Genomic DNA, 18,713 nt, shown 5'->3' on the forward strand with positions numbered 1-18,713 from the left:
GTATCTCTGGTTGCTGAAAGTAAAAGATATGTTTAGTTGTTACTTGAAATAATTGTCATCAGTTTAAGGATATAAACTATAAGCTAGCAAATGTCATTATATTAAATGTCTTATGGGAATTTAATAAAATACAAATAGGAAAATGTAGTTTTGTATTCAGTTTCAATGTGCTTTTATTTGCCATTATAAAGATAGTGATGGCCACTGTCCTTTACAAGCATTAAGACAAATGCTTAAGAATGCTTTCATTTTAGTTTCTTATAGTCCATTTAATGGAATTATGAGCACCTAGTTTTCAAATTTCAAAATACATTTTTCTTTATAATTCCCATGCTTTGATGCAAAGGACTTACTTCTGAAAAATTAATGGAAGGTGCTGAAAATTGCATTTTCTCTTCATTTTAAACAAAAGGAATACTTGATCTCAGACAAAGTGCTGTATACGGGCATGCTGACTGTAACTGGCTGTAAGGGGTTCAGAGATAGCTCCTCATTCCAAGAGGACCTGTCATGTATGATTTTATTAAAAATGTGACCAGTGGAAAATACTCATCCAATGCTTCCTTCCTTCTTTTACAGATATGTAGTTTTAGAAGGCTTTATTATAATATTGCATGTGGAAATGATCAAAAGAAAACACACCTTGTAACAGGAAAATGTATTGGCATAATTTACTCTGTAGTCCATTTATTCTTTCTACAGGTTAATTCTTTTCAAAGTATATATATATATATATATATATATATATATATATATATATATATACATTTATGAGGACCATATTTATTGTATAAACTTGATGTTGTGATCTTGGCCTCTGTTCCTTTTACAGGTATTCATTTAGTGGGCTGCTGTGCATTAGCAAAGGGCTGTTACATCTCCTGGGCTGAGTTTAATTTTGTTGTGCATGGCACTTCCGTTAGGTGGGCTTGGCTTTGTTGTTGTATAAATTGAAATCATCCAAATGTTTCATTTATTGGGCTGAACACTCCAAGTGTTTTTTGTGTGTATGTGTGTGTGTTTAATTTTCAGCCATTAACCTTTGTCATTGATACCCAATTCCATTTCCAGTACCTTTATGACTGCACCTTAACTGAAATTTCTGTTCTTGTTTCAGCCAATCAGTGAGCAATAGCTGGCAGACAGTGGCAAACCATGTAAAGACCACCCTCTATACAGTGAGAGGACTGCGGCCCAATACAATCTACTTATTCATGGTCAGAGCGATCAACCCCCAAGGTCTCAGTGACCCAAGCCCTATGTCAGAGCCTGTGCGCACACAAGGTAATTTCAAGAGCTGTAAATATGACTGGCTCTAGAAGGAGGCATTAGCACATCTGTAAGAACAAAGGGATTGCACCAGGAAGATAAATGTGTCGGTATTACTTGTTATAATGATTCACTAGAACTGAGCCAGTCTGCAGGGAACATGCTGTGCACCTTGGTGAGTGTATTCTCTTTCTTGAGGTGTCAGGGTCTATTTAGTACCAAATAAACCAAATAATTGAATATATTCACATAGTAAGAGTGAATAATCTAAGGCTTTACTATATTTCAAAAGAAGGAAAAATATTTCTCCTTTTTTTGAAATTAATTATACAGTGATCTGGAATGGATAAGATGCCCAGATAAAGACATCATTACTCCCTACTGTTTAGAAATTCTGCTTCTATAGTGCAGTGGGTCTCAAGGTGTGGCTTCCATGGAAGCAACATCTCATCACCTGAGACCACGTTAGAAACACAGGTGCTCAGTCCCCGTCTCAGATGCTCTGGGAGTGGGGCCCAGTAGTCTGTGTTCAGGTGCCTGGCAGATGTTTCTGATGTTTTTGACAATTTTGACAACCATCGCTACAGTGTATTTTATTAAACCAGAGATTTAAAGGAGCAATTTGTTTCAGAAAGGAGTAAATCAAGTTTTCTTCCAGAGGTATGTAATTCTTTTGACTAATTAAAAAAAAAAAAAACCTACCCAGAACATTATAACAAGATGAAATGGAAGGTATCTCATTTCATTTTTAGTAGCCTGTCTCTTCAAAATGAAAAGTCACTGGAATCTAAGGATTAATATAAATGGTGGCATTCTAATTTCTCTTCCTACTAGTAGGCAAAGAGAATTAATAAAATAGAAATGGTTGCTTTATTATTTGTTAAAACCTATTCTCTACAGAGTTCTTGAGAAAGGGTTAATCATTTCTTATTTGTTAAAGGCTTTGAACAAGATATAATTCAAAGTAGTATTTTTATACTATGAAAAGCACCATACAGCCATAAAATATTATTATAATTATAATGTAGTTCAGCAACAGTTACTAGCATGCTATTATAACAGAGAAGGGCACCTTAAAGGAATCAAGTGAAATAAAGTTACCACGTGATTTTTGTAATGTTGCTGACATGATGACAGTCAAGGGAGGGGGAATGCCACTTGCTATTGTTCTGGAAGCAGTAGTGTGATTAATTTTCCATAATGATAAAGGAGCTGTAGGTAAAGAACCTGTCTCAAGAGAAAGAAAAAGCACAACAAGGAATCTGAAGACCTGAAACTGGTTATATTTTACCTTGCCTGGATCCAATTGCTCTTAGTGTGTCTAAATTTAATGAGTAAACGAAATTAAATTATTGAACTTAAAGAGGATAAGGTGTATGGTTTAAATTCAGAAAATAATAATACCTAGATCATTTCACCTGTGTAGGTGAAAACGGGCAGTTTCTGTGTGCAGCGGTGAGGGAAGGTGGAGAGATAACAGAATGTGGAAGCTTGTGGTGTGATTAAACCCGCAAACCTGCATCATTCAATATCTGTGCCAGTCACTAATTCTCGACTCATAAAATAATTTCTTGGTGAAAAGTAAAACAAAACAAAACATTAATGAAAAGGTGTTTGTGCTCTGACTTGTTCCAGCTGAGAGATTATATGAAGAAAAAATGCTTATATTCTCTTAACAGGTGTTTAATAGGAAAACACGTTTTGGGCCTGAATATCAGGATCATTTTTGATACCACTTTCAGCAGCTTTGCTATTTGAAAAGCTCTTCTTTTCAAAGAATGCTTTGCTGTATGCGCTCTTATTTTTAAAAGATATTAAATACCATATAAATAAATAAATAAATAAGTACCATAGAATTTAGAATTATTTTAGTAAGGCAGCAAATACTTGCACCATCAACATCACAATAATAGACCATAGGTTAACATTATTGACCTAATATAAATATTTTTTGTTTTAAATAAAACTTGCAATGCTGTTTATGTTAAGGATGAAAAAAATGGAACTGGAAAAATGTCACCAAAGTTCAGGTTCCAATTATTGCTGCCCCAATTTAAGTTAGTGCACCCCGTTTAAGTTATGACTGAGATATGTACTTAAAAATGTTTTTTTCAAGAATGTGGTATTGTGTCCTGAGAAAATAAAAAAAAAAGAAGATTAAGAAAATAAATCAATTAAAATTGGACTTTCTTTCTTAAATAAGGTAGCTGGAGAAAAAAATAAATATTATAGTGCACCAGTTAAAGAAGCTGATTTGAGTGTGTGTAAAATTCAGTGTTTGATATCAATTTGATGGACTTGGATGTCTATCATTTATATATTTTAATGGACATACACTATAAGCCATTATATATATGGGACAATAAAAGAGTATTTAAGTGAATGGTAAGTAAGGGGCCAGAACAATGTATGGCTAAAGATATATCATTCTAAACATCGGAAATCTGTTTTTTCTTCTTTCTTCCCCTGGGGCCTATCCCCTGCAATAGTTTCAAAAACCTTTTCTTGGATATTGGAGCACTGCTCAAACTTTATTACTTTAGAACATTTATCAGTATTTTAATTGTTTTGGTCAAAAGAATTGTTGTGAATATTGGAGGCTTCTTCCCCTTTTCCCCTCACTTTGTTTACCTTTAATAATATACTTCAAGTTTCCAGTCCCTCTGATTACTTTTCTTCCCTAGTCTGAAGTAGGTCAAGTAGTAAAACACACAATTTACTAATTGGAACAAAATATTAAATAAATTCCCAAACAGCAGTTTTCAGATATTACCCATTAACTACTCAAGAAAATCTTTTAACATCTATATAAAACTGATGTTTCCAGAGAAGTCTTACAGCACATTCTTTATTCTTTAATAAGAAAATAATGAGACTTTCCACAACAATGTATTTGAATGGGGTGAGGGATTGCATACACTCTTTTATTAATATTATTATAATGAAGATAAATATAATCCTTTAAATTATATTTTAGCATGGTGGTAGTATATAAATACTCTTTGTTTTTGTCACAAAGATTTTAAAAAATTTTTCCCCTGTAATTATTTCTAATGGCATATTATTAGCTTATATAATATACATTGGAATTTTGCTATGAATTTTTTAAAATTTGGGAATGATTGTCTACCTGTAGATATCAGCCCTCCAGCACAAGGAGTGGATCACAGACAAGTACAGAAGGAACTAGGAGATGTCATTGTTCGTCTTCATACTCCGGTTGTATTGACACCCACGACTGTTCAAGTCACATGGACAGTAAGTTCTGAAAGGCTATGTTAATAATAGTCTCTTGCCGAAACCGGTTTGGCTCAGTGGATAGAGCGTCTGCCTGCGGACTGAAAGGTCCCAGGTTCGATTCTGGTCAAGGGCATGTACCTGGGTTGCGGGCACATCCCCAGTGGGAGATGTGCAGGAGGCAGCTGGTCGATGTTTCTCTCTCATTGATGTTTCTAACTCTCTATCTCTCTCCCTTCCTCTCTGTGGAAAATCAATAAAATATATTTTTAAAAAAATAAAATAATAGTCTCTTTTTTTTTCTTTAAGAAAACAAACCAAAGAAGAAAAAATAAGTCAACAACCCAAAAAATGGTAATAAAACTCTTACCATTTAAAAATCAATGTGTAACCAATCACACAAAAAAGAAAAGCATCCAATAGATGAAAGAATAAATATAGGAAGGAAAGATTGATTGCAGTATAAATGAAATATGTTCGGTCTTCTGAACTTTAACAGGTTTATTGAGATAGAATTTATATACCAAAGTTAAAATGTACAACTTAATGGTTTTTAGTATACTTACAGAGTCATACAATCATCACCAAAATCTGATTTTAGAACATTTCATCATCCCAAAATTAAATCTTGTGCCCATTAGCAGTCCCTTCTCCACTCCCTTCACTTGAGCTTTTTGCAACCACTAATCTGCTCTCTGTCCCTATAGATTTGCCTATTGCTTTCATAGGAATGAAATGCAATATGTGATCTTTTTAGCCTGGCTTCTTTCACTCAGCATAATGTTTTTGAGGTCCATTCATGTTATAGCATGTATCAGTATTTTGTTCCTTTTATTTCTTAATAGCATTCCTTAATAGCATACAGATACCAGCATATACATCTGTTTGTCCATTCATCAGCTGATACACCTTTGAATTGTTTCTACTTTAGGCTATCATGAATAATGGTGTCATGAACATTTGTGTACAAGTAAACATACATTTTTATTTCTCTTGATATTTACCTAGAAGTTATTGAGTAATACAATAATGCTGCGTTTAACATTGGATGAACTGCCAACATGTTTTATAAAGTGGTTATACCATTTTATGTTCCCACTAGCAATATTTTAAGATTCCAGTTTTTTCCACATCCTTGCTAATTTCTCTCATATACTCACCAACACTTCTTATCTTCTGTCTTTTTATTATAGCGATTCTAGTGAATGATGAATGGTATATTATTGTGGCTTTCATTTGTATTTGTTTCATGACTACTGATGTTTTGAATCTTTCATTTGCATTTGTTTCATGACTACTGATGCTTCATGTGTTTACTGAGCAATTATATATCTTCCTTAGAGAAATCTCTGTTTAAATGATTTGCCCATTTTTAAATTGGGTGTTTGTCTTCTTATTACAGTCATGTAATAATTCTTTATCTATAGAATACAAATTGTTTATCAGATATATAATTTGTAAGCATTTTCTAATCTGTAGTTTGTGTCTTACTTTCTTAATGGTGTTATTGAAACACAAAATACTTAAATTTTGATGAAGACTTCTTGTAAATTTAAATCAAACATCTTTATATTCTTTTAGCTGAACATCATCCAGCAGCACCAAACATGTACATATATAATTTTAATAAGTTGACATTTAAGTTTAAAAATTAATGGGTTTTAAGAAATAAATTAATATTTTAATATATGCTAAAGTGTTCAATTTCATCCTATATAATAAAAGACTAATATGCAAATCGGCCAAACCACGGAACAACTGGTTGCTATGATGCTCACTGATCACAAGGGGGCAGACACTCAATGCAGGAGCTGCCCCCTGGTGGTCAGTGCGCTCCCACGGGGGGGAGGGGGTCACCGCTCAGCCAGAAACCAGGCTCATGGCTGGTGAGCTCAGCCGTGGCTGGCGAGCGCAGTGATGGTGGCGGGAACCTCTCCTACCTCCTCGGCAGTGCTAAGGACACCTTGGGGAATGTCCACCTTCCAGTTTAGCGGGTGGACACTCCCCAAGGGGTCCCGGACTGCAAGAGGACACAGGCCAGGCTGAGGGACCCCCCCTTAGTGCATAAATGTCGTGCATCAGGCTTCTAGTGCATTAATAAATGTTAACCTGCCCCTGTCATTTCAAAATACAAAATGTTTTGACCCACATAGTAGCCACTTCAGTGGAAACAACAAATACTATAAAAATAGCCATTAATCACATTAGAAAATGCTAACACTTGTGCATGTGCTTGAGTCTACATGTGTGTCTGTTTTGTGAAGAGAGAGGTAATCTTCCCTGAGCCTAATACAGTTAGTGCCAACTTCTCCTTTCTGTCAAAGATCTCTCTGTTACAATTTCTAAAAATCCATAAAGGCATATATCGGGATGATAGAAGGGCATGCATTCTTTCAGTCTTCTGTGTTTGTGATAGACTTTGTATGTTATATAAGTAAAGGATATTTTAGTTAGACATTCCTAGAAGAGTTTTCACTTTAATTATAATCTTAATTAGAAAGTATTTATAATTATGTCTCTATTGTTTTTTTTTGTTTTGTTTTTATTGTAGGAGAATGACTGTAAGTAAAATAAATAAATAAATAAAAAAGACCAAAAAAACTGAACTACCTTTCCTCCAAGTTTCTTTGGGGAAATAACTGTCTCACTCATTCCCATTAATTTCATCAACAAAGAAAATTGAGGGGAAAAAATGATTATTTTCATCAATCTTAATTTATTATATTTGAAATATAGAATACAATGAATAGAATTCTTCCAGTGTCCTCTCAATAATAAATTCATTGAACAAATCCAATCCAACAGCCTTTTTTGAGAACCAATTTTGTACCCAATGTGTGTGTGTGTGTGTGTGTGTGTGTGCGGGGGCTATAAAAAGAGACACAAATAATGCAAATTCTTTTTTTTAATATTTTTTATTGATTTCAGAGAGGAAGGGAGAGGGAGAGAGAGATAAAAACATCAATGATGAGAGAGAATCACCGATCGGCTGCCTTCTACGTGCAAATTCTTAATGACAGTACACAGGAATAAGTGCCATAACAGTATATATGCTCCCTATAGACAGGTTTTAATCAAAGAGGAAGTGAATGATTCCATCCTCAAAAAATAGAAAAGATATTACCTCTCATGTACTTTTCTTTGAGGAAATATGAAGGTCTTACTTATTAGAATGGCTGAAACTTAGAGACATTAAGGCTTTTTACTCTAATTTTATAATTTTATGAAAGAAAACCAATACAGACAGATTGAATAATGTTCCTAAATTCCATGTATATTTATAGGTAAGAATAGCATTAGAATTTCCTTACTTCAAATCTGACACATACATAGTGGAATATTTAATGGTGAATTTCAATATATAATCCTGAATGGGGCATTTTGTTGCTTCTTAAACCACACCATCTGACTGATCAGTCATGGTTTTGTCCCCTAAGTACAAAATTGAGTAATACTTTAACAAAAATAAAACTAAGTTTATAACATTTTAAGAGTAATTATGACTAGGATTACATTGTTTCTAATTTTATTTTTATATAATTTCACATAGACATTCTATTTTCTGCATATAATGGTTTCTATTCTTCTGTTCCTATGAAGGGAACATAATGACCTCATCTTTTTTTCCAATGGCACAGTAGGGTGATTATCTGCCATGCCTCATCCATTTTCTGTAGCTTTGACTAGATACAAAACTAACAAGGACAAGGATATAGTTGTATTTTTAATAGCATATTTTTACTCATTATCAATTGAAAAAGTCTTATCTGCTCTATTGGGAGTATTGAAGGGACTTTTTTTTATTTTTATTTTTTCCTTTTTTTTTATTAAATCTTTATTGTTCAGATTATTACATTTGTTCCTCTTTTTTTCCCCCCATAACTCCCCTCCTTCCAGTTCCCACCCCACCCTCCGCCCTCACTCCCCACCCACTGTCCTCCTCCATAGGTGCACAATTTTTGTCCAGTCTCTTCCCGAATCTCCCACACCCCTTTTCCCCACAAGAATAGTCAGTCCATTCCCTTTCTATGTCCCTGATTCTATTATAATCACCAGTTCATTCTATACATCAGGTTATTTATTCACTTGATTCTTAGATTCACTTGTTGATAAATGCATATTTGTTGTTCACAATTTGTATCTTTACCTTTTTCTTCTTCTTCCTCTTCTTAAAGGATACCTTTCAGCATTTCATATAATATTGGTTTGGTGGTGATGAACTCCTTTAGCTTTTCCTTATCTGTGAAGCTCTTTATCTGACCTTCAATTCTGAATGATAGCTTTGCTGGATAAAGTAATCTTGGTTGTAGGTTCTTGCTATTCATCACTTTGAATATTTCTTGCCACTCCCTTCTGGCCTGCAAAGTTTCTGTTGAGAAATCAGCTGACAGTCATATGGGTATTCCCTTGTAGGTAACTGACTTTCTTTCTCTTGCTGCTTTTAAGATTCTCTCTTTGTCTTTTGCTCTTGGCATTTTAATTATGATGTGTCTTGGTGTGGTCCTCTTTGGATTCCTTTTGTTTGGGGTTCTTTGCGCTTCCTGAACCTGTAAGTCTATTTCTTTCACCAGGTGGGGGAAGTTTTCTGTCATTATTTCTTCAAATAGGTTTTCAATATCTTGCTCTCTCTCATCTTCTGGTATCCCTATAATTCTGATGTTGGTACGTTTGAAGCTGTCCAAGAGGCTCCTTACACTATCTTTGTATTTTTGGGTTCTTTTTTCATTTTGCTTTTCTAGTTGGGTGTTTTTTGCTTCCTCGAATTTCAAATCTTTGACTTGATTCTTGCGCTCCTCTGGTCTGCTGTTGGGAGTCTGTATAATATTCTTTATTTCAGTCAGTGTATGCTTACTTTCTAGATGGTCCTTAATCACACCATCGAGGGTCTCATTAGATTTCCTGTACATCTCATCAAGTTTATCAACAGACTCTAGAAGCCTCTTGAGAGACCTCAAAAGTGTGGTTCTGAACTCAATATCCTCCCTTGATAGTTTTGTCCTGTTTCTTTGTCTCCGCATTTTTTACGCTTTCTTGGTACACCCCCTAGTGGTCTTTGTGCGCAGTCTTGTTGTAGTTAAGCCTTGATTGTTGTAGTTAATACTAGAGGGATTTGACCTCCAGGCCGACTGGCTATGATAATCAGCTGTGTCTGCAGTGGAAGAACTTGTGTCCTCTAGGGAGGTGCTAATCTAGCCTTTGCCTGAGGCTATCTGGCAAATGCCTCTGTGCAGGGCTTGGGCTGGGCGGGTCCCACAGGATCAACAGGGCGGAGGAGGGAGCAGTTTTGGCTGCTCTCAGTCCGTCCCCAGGGGCCTCTCTGTCCCAGCAACCGCTGCAAACCTCAGAGGGACCGTAGCCAGACAGTCCTGCTTCTCCCGTTTGAGTCTGGGTCCCTAGAGACTCGCCCGCCCGGATCTGGAGCTCAGAGTCTGAGGCTCCCTCCGGATTGAAACAGACAACTGCGCCCTCAGCCACCAGCCCGCGCCTTGCGCACTCCGCACCTTAGTATTTTACTTCAGCACTGCGCCTCCTCTGATTCTCGGTTCCTCCTAGTTGTAGAACTTCCACTCAGCCAGCCTTCCTTTGGTTCTGGATGATGTCCGTTCCGTCTTTTAGTTGTATTTTTGAAGTGGTTGTTCGAGGCAGCAAACTCCGGTGTTTACCTATGCCACCATCTTGGTTTTTCTGAAGGGGCTTTTTAAAGCTGCTTCTAAATGTGGAAATTATTTGGATAAGAATCAAAGTCATTATGTTCATGAAGTCAATCACTTTAAAAGTCATTGAATTAAAAAGAATACATCAAATCAGATCAAAACTACAGGTCAGTAGTCTGGGAGTTCGTTCGTTCAGGAAAGGGACCTTATCATAGTCATCTTTATATCCCAACAAGATTGTCATTTCTGGTTTTCATATCTCACTCCCTCGTGAGCTTGACTTCTGAGAGTCTGGCTATATTTTTAATTTCTGTTTTTTTCAGAGCAAAGCGTCATTTATGAAATACCCTTTCAGTAACTGTCTGCTACATGATCAACTCAATTATTTCATACATGTTTTTATTTTAAAAAAGAAAATGTTTAATATATCACAGAGTATTGCTCCCCATGAGATATGCATGTAGTTGAGAGGTAAAACCCAACTGGGGGTGCGGTTGGTTATTAAAGGAATTATGACCAACTATTTCATTTCAATGTCCTATTTTCAACTTCCTAAATGTGCATGTCTTTTTAAAATTATTACATTGTTTGAGTTACAGATGTGTTGGGCTTAAGGGGGCAACTATATTCCCCAGCCCATGTGTTTAGATTTGGGACCAAGTGAGAAGGTATCTATAATAGGTGGCAGGATTCATTTACCAAACATACATGACATTTGTACTAAAAACAAACAAACAAACAAACAAACAAAAAAAACACATGCCCCACAAGGCTAATCTTGAAACAGCAATAGTTAGCAAATGCTACATTCTAAAAATGACTATTTTTATAATGAAGGTAGGCATAAATGATAAGAAAATGGCTGTTTCACAAAGAAATGGCAATAATTATTACATTTAAAAATATCTATTCTAGTGTGTGTGTGTTTGTGTGTGTGTGTGTTTGTGTGTGTGTGTGTGTGTGTGGTTCAAGGACAAAAAGATTCACAGACTCATTGTCCTTAAATATTACAGCTACAGGAGGTGAAAGAGTGCCCTGGAGAACCAGGCTCAGAATTTAGCTAAGTACAGACCAGTCACTTAGCAGACCAAGCCCACCTAATAAAATTTGTTTTGACTTTTGAGTTTAGGTGGATTTTTTTAATATTGAAAAGATAAATATTAAGCATCTTACTTAAACATTTTAATGCAAGGGATGATATGAGGGACACATGTGGACACCTGTTTTTTAGTATATTGTTTACTTAACAATGATGCTTTATCATTGTGCATCTTTAAAACTTGCAAGTGTTTTAAAATGTCCAATTTAGAAAAACACATGAAGTTGGTAAAAGTAGGCATGTGTGTTACTATGTATAGCTAGTAGTCCTTTAATTGTGTGTGTGCCCTTGTAACATGGGTGTTATTTGAACAAATTAAGTAACTTGAGACTCAGAAAGTTTGAGACTAAGCTATAACTCAACTGAGACTGAACCTCTCTTCATCATTTCACTTTTTCCTTAAGACAACTCTTTTTTTACTCATATTTCAGAAAATACCAAATTTTAAATTTTTATAAACCCATGGAATTGTGTCCAGACTCATAATCAGAATGGTAATAAAGTTAGTAACAAGCATATGATTTAACCTGAAAATGACCACCTGTCAAAATGTGCTTCAGAAGTCAATAGCGTAGAATGCATAGCCAATAAAAATCCCACCTAGTTTTTTAAAGGAAGTGTTTAGCATTTTCATTTTTGCTTCCACCTGTAACAACATTTTTCCCCAGAAAAGAATGTATTGCAACTGCAAATAATCCAGTTAGACTATTTAGTTATTAAGTGGGTCATTAGAAAATGCTGGCTGAAGGCATGTACACTGAAGTGAGGAAGGCAATGTTGTATAGTAAACATTAACTTCATAAACTCCCTAAAACACTTAATTAATGAAAACCAAACATGGATAAAACCAATTTACCCTGATTTACAGGCTCCCTTCATCTGGAAACAGCTGCTTAATGTGCTTCTTAAAAACACAGCTTGCTTCTTTCAGTATTAACAAGCTATTATTGTGAGTTATGTCTTTCTTTCAGTATATAAATTCACTTAAAGTGAATGCAGAGAATTTTATAAAATGCAAGTTTAATGTTGTTTTAACATATGCTGTGGTGATATTTTGGAACACTGACAGTTTTGATGAAGGGTATCTCTCTGTGGCTCTCATAAATTTAACTTTTGGCTTTTTAGTTGCCTTGTTTTTTAATGTCAGAACAACTTCTGCTTTTCAAAAATATATGTCCACTGGTGTAAACACAAACTTGTGGCATGGATGAGGATTCAAAGACTATGGCTTTGGCATCAGAACAGGGCTGACTTTTTCATAACATAACCTCACACAAGAGTAGCACCAATATCAGAAAATCATTGAGGGTTAGCAAGCTGTCGGGTGGATAAAGGAATTCTTACTCGATGAGACTCATCTGTGAAACTGGAGTTAGCTATACATAGTAACACACATGCCTACTTTTACCAACTTCATGTGTTTTTCTAACTTGGACATTTTAAATACAGATAAAACTGTTCCTTTGTTCTGTGGTATTTTGACTGTGATTCTGTAAATTTTTTTGAATGCTGCAACTCAAGAGGTTAGATTTTAATACATGAAAGAATAACATTTGTTTATAACGTGTTCACAGTTGAATAAAGAAATTTTAACAAGCTGAAATAACCATTTTTATCATTACATATTCTATTTCATTTCTCCTCAAACTTCATAAAATGAGGTCTTCCACCCCTTCTCCATTAAATTTTACACATCCTTTGACTGTGAAATATGTCAAGTGAAAGGACTTTTAGAATATGACTAGCAAACTATAATATATGAAATGTTAATTGGAGAAGGTGCTATGGTATTTATATTTGTCAAGCATTTCTAGAAACATGGTAAGACATTTAAAAAAGCTAGATGTCTTCTCCCTGAAAATGAAAAAAATGGTAGTATTCCAGTAAAGATTGTTTCATAAATGTATAAAGAGAATATGTTTCATTTTTAGCTTACATTTTTATGTATTTGGTTTTATGTAATTATTATGAGTGAACTTATTTTTTAAATTTCTATTTGATGTCAGTTTTGAGATTCAAAATCTCAGATTTTCAAGAACAGCTGCTTATCCTCATTTAAGAATGAAAGGATCAAGAAAGTTGTCAAATTGTGTCAGTAGTGGGACTACTGGTAAATTAATAAAAGTCTTTAATATCTGTTGAGGGCTATAAGCTGTTTTATCCATTTAGAACAGATGCTCTAGCAACACAACTTTTGGACTCTCACATGCTTCCCCATCAACAGGAATTGGACACGTGCCAATCCTGCTCTTCCACTGGATAGATCCCACTGTCCTTGTAGATCTTAGCACTCCTTCAGGGAAACTTCATCTTCTCTTCCTGATCCAGCCAATTCTTCTCCACTCCAGGCTTCCTTAGCTCCTTGTACATCTCAATCATAGCATTTGTTCATGTCTATTTGTTATCACTGTGACTGGACATTGTTTGGGTGATCATTAGACAATTCCCATCTTCCACTTGGGCTCTAAGCACTATGAAGTCAGGGACTGGCTCCTTTCATTCTCTTTTTATCCCTACATTTTCATACGCTTCTTACTTTATTGATTAAGATATTACATATGCGTTTTTATTCCCCACCCCCCCTCATGACCCCTTGTGTCTGTGTCCATTGATTAGGCTTATATGCGTGCATACAAGTCCCTACATTTTCAAATTCCTGGTGCTTATTAGTAGGAACTCAAAAACTATTTTTGATTAAGTGAAGGTGTTAGTGAATGGACAGAGATGAGAATGGAAATCTCTAACAAACTATATATGCAACCACAAAGACAGGAATTCTTGAATATAGAAAAAGGACAAACAGATAAGAAATGGAGCTAGAAAAATTGGCAGGTCTAGGTCTTGACAGGACTTTGTGTTACTCCAACGAATTTGAATTACGTAGTATCTTGGATACCATGAAGTATTTTAAACAGGATAGAGAGTTGTTTCACTCTTCATTTTTGAAATAATAACTTAGGAACAATGTGCAGTCAGATTTAGAAGAGGGTATAAGATGCTGGGATATGAGTTAGAACGCTGTGGCATCGTCTGATGATAGCTGATGAGGACAGAAACAGGGACAAGAGAAATGAGGATGGAGCCACTGTGGTGCCTAAATTACTTCCCTTTGGTTTCAAAAGCTTTTTGCTTTGTTTTTCAGGTGGATCGGCAGCCCCAGTTTATTCAAGGCTACCGTGTGATGTATCGCCAGACCTCGGGCCTGCAGGCCACACCAACATGGCAGAATTTAGATGCTAAAGTCGCAAATGAGCGAAATGCTGTCTTAGTCAATCTGAAAAAGGGGGTAACTTACGAAATTAAAGTTCGACCTTACTTTAATGAGTTCCAAGGAATGGATAGTGAATCCAAAACAGTTCGTACTACTGAAGAAGGTCAGTATTCAGATCCCTAACATGAACCTAACTTAGACCGTAATGAAACCAATTTCTGTTGAAGTTGTAGTGTATCATCTTTCTTAGAAGAGTAGCAAGAGAGACGCTAAAAGTGAATCCAGGAAGGAGTATTTTTCTCTTTTTGTTCTGAGAATTCCATAAAATCTGACAACTCAAAAAAAAAAGACATTCAAATAATTTGTAAACATTTGTCCCAAATCTTCTTTGTCAGTACATTGGAACTTGATTATAATATTTCCCCATATTTTTTTTCCATGGATTAGACTCACTTGGCTTCATCAAAACAGGCTACTGGGAACTCAAGAGCACAGGCTGTTCATTGTCACGCCTCTTAGAATGACATTTTCTTCTTGAAGTCTTCTTCCCTGTGGCCTCTGCTGATCTGACTCATAATTTCTAATTTAGAATGCCACACGCATGTTTGCAATAGTTTTCTTCTTACAGTTGTTTTCTCCCTTCCCCATTTTGGAACTTTTCTTGCCTGAACTTTAAAGTTAACCTGTGAGAGACATAAATAAATGTAGGTCTCAACCAGTCCATTTACTAGTGTCTTCTTTATTTAACTACATGCTTATAATAAATTCTATCATAAAACTAAAAAAACATCAGATGCCAAGTAAAATAAATTTCCTCCCTTTTATGTTTTGTACTAATTTTGTGTATATGCTCCATTAAAAAAAGCCTTTTTTTCTAAACTTACTTTATATAAATTAATATACTAAACTCAAGAAAATGTATATAGGTTGTTCACACTAATGTGTAAATGCTCATTTGTCTAAAGAGCTTTTCAAGTATGCTTATCTTATAATAAGCAACACAATGAAAAGGTTATCTTGACATTGGTTTGCAGTGTGATACACTGACAGGCATAAGTACAGGCTTTTAAAGGCATCACTAATATATGTTTAAGATATGTAAAGAAAAAAGTACTAAAAATTAATAATAGAGTCATCACCATTACATTTTACTTAGGTTGAATAGGTATAGTACTAACAAGTGGGATAATTCAATACAGAATCCCATGTTGAAGTATACTTCCAAAATCAATTCCACTGCACTTAGACCTTTCCCCTGGATTAGACATTTGTCACCATCGCAGTATGTTCATCTCCGACTTCAGAGACCTTGTGAAGGTAACAAATGGAACTCAGCTAACCTGTGCCTGGGAATGATGAGTGGTGATTTAGGTTCTTTCACATCCATAGAGAAGCTGGGCACAGGAATCATTGACCCGTAAGGAAGCAGGCATGGTGTTCTCTCCACGCCAGCAGAAAGACCAACGAAAAACTAGCTCTCAGAAGTTATTTTTCAATACAGTCTACTTAATAACGACAAAACTGGTAGACGGTGGTGGGATTTATGTCATCGTGCCACATTTCAGAGCATTATTGTCACACAGAGGAATAATAAAGGGTGGTATTGTGGTATGTGTGTGTCCTGCTTCTTAATGTAAATATGACCAAACTTACCAAACATGGGAGACTTTATAGACAGGCTTTAAAATGTATTTTACAATTCAATTGTATATATTTTCAAAGGGCTAAACCATGTAGAATTATGAAAGCATTGACCCTTTTACATAATAATCCTTTGAATTTTGTTTTAACTGTAAGGATTTTTATATTGATTTTTCTTTCTTTGGTTTAAACTCAGAGATTCACTGAGAATTCATGCTTTCCATCAGAATTAGTATTTGTTACCTCTCAGATACACTGTATGGGACACTGCAGTATAAAATCAGAAATTCTTTTCACTCACCTTTTCTCAGTGGGATTACAGAGAAACCATAAAGGAAGCAAATGTAAGAAGTTAAAATGTGTCCATGAGACATTTGACTCAACATGAACTGTTTTCATTTCTATCTTTAGAGTTCCTTGCCCATCAATATAAAATAAGTCTGAAATCTTAAATTATGAGTCAATTTAGAGCAGTAAATTATTTTCCCAATATGAAAAGACAAGTATTTTCCATTTGTTGGTATAATTTATAGCTGTATCACTGTTTTTATTAATTAAAATCAAACTAAAATAAATAGGTTGTCAATAATGCCATCACTCAGAGATAATGATTAATAAAATTTTAGATCAAAGTTTTAAAATTAGACATACCTGTGTTTAAATTCTACCCTATTGCTTTTACCTTCTGAGGTTATTGTGAGAATTAAATCTGACACTTAGCTCTGTGCTGGGTATATAGAAAATACTCATCAGAATGTTAGCTGATAAAATTTATTGTTCAGTACATAGTACTACAGCTATTGTATTTGCTTTAAATCCATCCGTTATATTTAAAATATATTTTATAAAAACTGTCACTCTTGAATACTATATACACAGTTAGAATACTGGAAACCAGAATCTCCTGCTTCTTGTCTTCAGATTTGTATTCTGCAAGCACCATTAATGCACACCAAGACTTACAGTTTGTGTTTATTCTAATTGCTTCTTCTACAGCCCCAAGTGCTCCTCCACAATCTGTCACTGTGCTGACAGTTGGAAGCCACAACAGCACAAGTATTAGTGTTTCCTGGGACCCTCCTCCTCCAGATCATCAGAATGGAATCATTCAAGAATACAAGGTAGGGCCTGCATGAAGGAAGGTTCACAGAGCAGGCTCCCAGGGGAGTCTCAAGAGCATAAGAATGAGGCACATCTTCAGTGTCTTTCTTTTTGAATTTGAATGTAAATTAATATTTACATACTAGAAGCCAGGTGCACAAAATTCGTGAATGGTAAGGGGTCCCCTCAGCCCAGCCTGCACCCTCTCCAATCCTGGACCCTTCGGGGATGTCCAGGGGATCGGGCCTAAACCGGCAGTTGGACATCCCTCTCACAATCCGGGACTGCTGGCTCCTAACTGCTCACCTGCCTGCCTGCCTGGTTGCCCTTAACTGCCCTCCCCTGTCTGCCTGGTTCCCCCCAACTACCCCCCTGCTAGCCTGGTCACCCCACACAGCCTGCTGTTTGATCATCCATCTGGTTATTTCGGTCATGACAGCCCCTGGCTTTTTATAATTAGGATTTGAGTGACAGGTAAAACAGTGGTTCTCAACCTTCCTAATGCCGCGACCCTTTAATACAGTTCCTCATGTTGTGGTGACTTATAATCATAAAATTATTTTCGTTGCTACTTCATAACTGTAATTTTGCTGCTGTTATGAATCATAATGTAAATATCTGATATGCAGGATGTATTTTCATTGTTACAAATTGAACATAATTAAAGCATAGTTATTAATCACAAAAACAATATGTAATTATATATGTGTTTTCCGAAGGTCCTAAGCGACCCCTGTGTAAAGGTTGTTCGACACCCAAGGGGGTCGGGACCCACAGGTTGAGAACCGCTGAGATAAAACAACAAATGGATAGGGGATTAGAACCTAAACCTAAAGTCACAGATAACACAAACTCAGTTCCAAAAGTAAACCATAATGGTGGAGCAGGGTTTTTTTCTGATTAGATTGTTGTGTAACACACCTTATAGCAGAATTTTTAAATTGTGTTCTCAGAAAAAGATGCTTCCGGGGTTTAGAGTCCTGGGGTGTGAATAGAAGGGTGGGCAGCACCAACTCCAACTCTGCTTTTATCTGCTTTTGTTAATGTACTGAAATCTTGCAAAATATATCATTCAAAAATGAAAGCCATTAAATACATTTTGAAAAAAAAAACCATGTTACGAACAAATGGCTGATTATCTTATTTTTCAGCTGAACTTTTTGCTATTTAGAAACAGTATATATCTATTGTTTCTTCATCATTTGATATTTAAGAGACACAAGATATATAACTGATAAATAAGATTCTGATTAGGTGATGTAATTAGACCACATTAAAACTTGCAAAAATTTTAAAACTATAATTTTTGTTATTAGTAAATATTTACATAATTATGACAACAATAACTAGACAGTTCTATTAGAATGGAAAACTAGACACCCTACTTGACCCCAGAAATTAGTATATGGCATGTGAAATTAAGCTGAATTATTTCACACAAAACATTGCAGATTGAATTATGTTATTTCTAAGAAAAAAATGATAAAATTAAAATATAATT

The 18,713-nt window shown here is 35.3% G+C and overlaps 1 protein-coding gene across 9 annotated transcripts in view; it reads left to right on the plus strand.

The window, feature by feature from the left end:
• ROBO2 (roundabout guidance receptor 2) overlaps positions 1–18,713 on the plus strand; it is a 691,429-nt gene that overhangs the window by 573,465 nt on the left and 99,251 nt on the right. For all 9 annotated transcript variants that reach the window (XM_070406004.1, XM_070406006.1, XM_070406010.1 and 6 more), the window contains 4 exons: positions 1,118–1,284; positions 4,406–4,527; positions 14,402–14,633; positions 17,108–17,232. In XM_070406004.1, coding sequence (XP_070262105.1) covers positions 1,118–1,284; positions 4,406–4,527; positions 14,402–14,633; positions 17,108–17,232 — 646 coding nt within the window. The remainder of the gene's footprint in view (positions 1–1,117; positions 1,285–4,405; positions 4,528–14,401; positions 14,634–17,107; positions 17,233–18,713) is intronic.

The sequence above is a fragment of the Myotis yumanensis genome, unplaced genomic scaffold, assembly GCF_028538775.1.
Source record: "Myotis yumanensis isolate MYYU_CA2020_CCGP unplaced genomic scaffold, mMyoYum1.0.hap1 SCAF_2, whole genome shotgun sequence".
NCBI lineage: Eukaryota > Metazoa > Chordata > Mammalia > Chiroptera > Vespertilionidae > Myotis > Myotis yumanensis.